Source organism: Montipora foliosa, chromosome 2 (assembly GCF_036669935.1).
Source record: "Montipora foliosa isolate CH-2021 chromosome 2, ASM3666993v2, whole genome shotgun sequence".
NCBI classification, from domain to species: domain Eukaryota; kingdom Metazoa; phylum Cnidaria; class Anthozoa; order Scleractinia; family Acroporidae; genus Montipora; species Montipora foliosa.
In genome coordinates, this window is record NC_090870.1 from 61,807,303 (window position 1) to 61,809,802 (window position 2,500).

At 39.7% G+C, this 2,500-nt stretch overlaps 1 protein-coding gene across 1 annotated transcript in view; it reads left to right on the top strand.

The window, feature by feature from the left end:
• LOC137984726 (tyrosine-protein kinase CSK-like) overlaps positions 1–2,500 on the top strand; it is a 60,511-nt gene that overhangs the window by 22,112 nt on the left and 35,899 nt on the right. Inside the window, exons 5-6 of the mRNA XM_068831991.1 lie at positions 934–1,043; positions 2,473–2,500. The exon at positions 2,473–2,500 is cut by the window's right edge and continues 92 nt beyond it. Coding sequence (XP_068688092.1) covers positions 934–1,043; positions 2,473–2,500 — 138 coding nt within the window. The remainder of the gene's footprint in view (positions 1–933; positions 1,044–2,472) is intronic.

A 2,500-nucleotide genomic window follows, 5' to 3' on the forward strand; every position in this document is an offset into this window, starting at 1 on the left:
TAGCACGAGACGCAAATCGCGTTGCGCGCGAGGGTGGTAACTTACATTTGAGAGGTACTGTATTAACAGCTTTCAGCATTGTTATTCAAAGAGTATCAAAATGTCGTAGTATAAGATGTAGGACTTGTGATTCAAACAATCTTCCAGTTAGACTGCTTGCAGTCCCTTTTGAGTTAGTCGAACCTCCTTGCACTTGTACATGTTCATTGCCGTGACTTTAACATCTTCAGTTCCCACGGCTTGCTCCTGTCTGGCGTTGTAGCTCAGTCGGTCGAGCAGCGGTGATCTAACCCGAAGGTCGTGGGTTCAATTCCCACCCTGGTCAGGGTTTTTTTCTGTCTTTGTGTGGGCACTTGGTTCATATGGGGTAGAAAATTAGCACTTCACATTACATGCTAATCAGTTAATTATATGGGTAGTTGCCTTCAAGAAGAAGGGGAATTTGTTGAAGGCCACGGCTTCAAACAGGACAGTATCGAGTCTTCTTTTCTGCAGAACAAGCTCTGTATTCTGACTTCACTGATTTGATGATAGATGATGAGTCGTCCATTCTAAACAAGAATTTGTTCCAAACATCATACATTGCCAAAACACTTTAACATGAAATTAAGTTAAGTACAGTAGTTTTTCTATGGTTTCCTTTCCAAATAGTTGATTGAATTTGACATGCACATAGATATTCCCACGACGTTTAGTGTTTATTTACATTAGCAATAAAGAGGCGGAACCATCTGTCATCACTTTCACTAATTAGATCAGCAGATTCCTAACGCATCGGTTACAGAAGATCGTGCTGTTCCTATATCTTTGCTGGATCACCATTCTCCCTCGGCTCGCTTACGTGACCAAAGAGGGGGTTCGGCTAACTGAGAAGGGACTGGGAGCAATCTGTCCTCCAATTTATGTAGCTACTTTACATCATTTTTTGCTTAGGATCCTCATTGGTACAGGGCAAAAAATACCAAAGGAAAAAAGGGAATGATTCCTTACAACTACGTGAAAGAGTTGGATCAAAAGGGAGCTGTCAAACTTCATGCAATGCCGTAAGTCAGTGTTGAGTTTGAGGTGAAGAGATTTTTATGTTAGAATGTGAAAACATTTCAGGGTTTTTCTTTGTGAAACGTGAGTTACATGGATATAAATTTTAATGCATGGATGAAATCACCCTGCTGGCAGACACTTTCTTTTGCTTGCTCAATTTTGACGTTCTCGAGAAAGATTCTGCAAGAATGCAGTAAGATCTTCATTGAGCATGCCCTGACTGCTTGGCTTCGAGCAGATCTCACCGTCATCTTGATATTTTTCATGGTACAGTGGGCTCAATTATAACCATCAGTTTTATCACTAAACAGATGCTCGCACTGGGAAAACCAGTGTGACGTGAGAAAACAAGATTGACCGCTCCAGAAGTTGGGGCTGCTGCAACGTCAAACAGTTGACACAATTCAGGCAGAGCCTCCTTTTCTCCTCCTCAGTAAAGAGGAAAACAAAGGAGTCTCTGTAGTTTTGCTTGAAGAAACGTAGTGATATGAAGAGCAGTTTTTTTTTTGTAAGACAAGAATATTTGACTAATATTTACAAGGCTAAAAGATTTTAAAAAGTAAAAAAAGCAAAAAAAATGATGTTATTTTGATGCCTAATTTCTCTTTTGGAAGACTGCAACAGAATCTTCATCAAGCTCCCTGACTGCAGCAGAAAGGAAAAACTTGTAAAAATTTTATTTCCAAATTGAACAAATTCAGGGGTTTCAATTACATTTTTATCGTCCTTTGGCAAACTAAAAAGATCAAAAGCTTTTTCAATCTGAAAGACAAAAACATTCATCAGTCACCTGTGGCCTACAAAGGATACTGTTCTTGCGGTGACAGTTGCTTCGGTAACGCATGTAATGACTCTGAACCTGCCTGTCACCTACGTGAAAATCCTTTGCATTCCTTTACCTGTTGTATACTCTGTGTGGTGCAATCTTTTCATGAGCTTAGAATCTTTGAAGGCCTAATGATTCAACTATGGAAACGTACTTTAAACAGACAAAATCATTGGTACATGACAAAACTGTTCCCACGAGGAGCAGTCGTGGCTCAGTTGGCTAGTGCGCGGCTTTCGGAGCGAGAGGTCCCCGGTTCGAACCTTGGTGACTTAAGCGTTTGTTTCGACTTTCCTCTATAGCTTTAAATACCCGTAAAACCGAGCACTGACAGAGGGAGGGGGGTAAAGGGTGCACCGTTGGCTTCCATTGATACCAGCCTCGTAGCTGAAGGAACTACTTTTTTTTAATGAGGAATTACCTGATAGTTATAAATAATATTATTATTATACAATTAGGGGATGGTCAAATTACCCTGAAGATGGCTTAGTGCCAAAAATGTTTATTTTTTTTTTACTTTTTAAAATATTTTAGCCTTGTAAATGTTAGCCATTTAAACTCTAGTGAATTCTATGGTCTCTAAACAGATGGTTTTATCGTTTCAGATGGTTTCATGGTAAAATAACAAGAGAA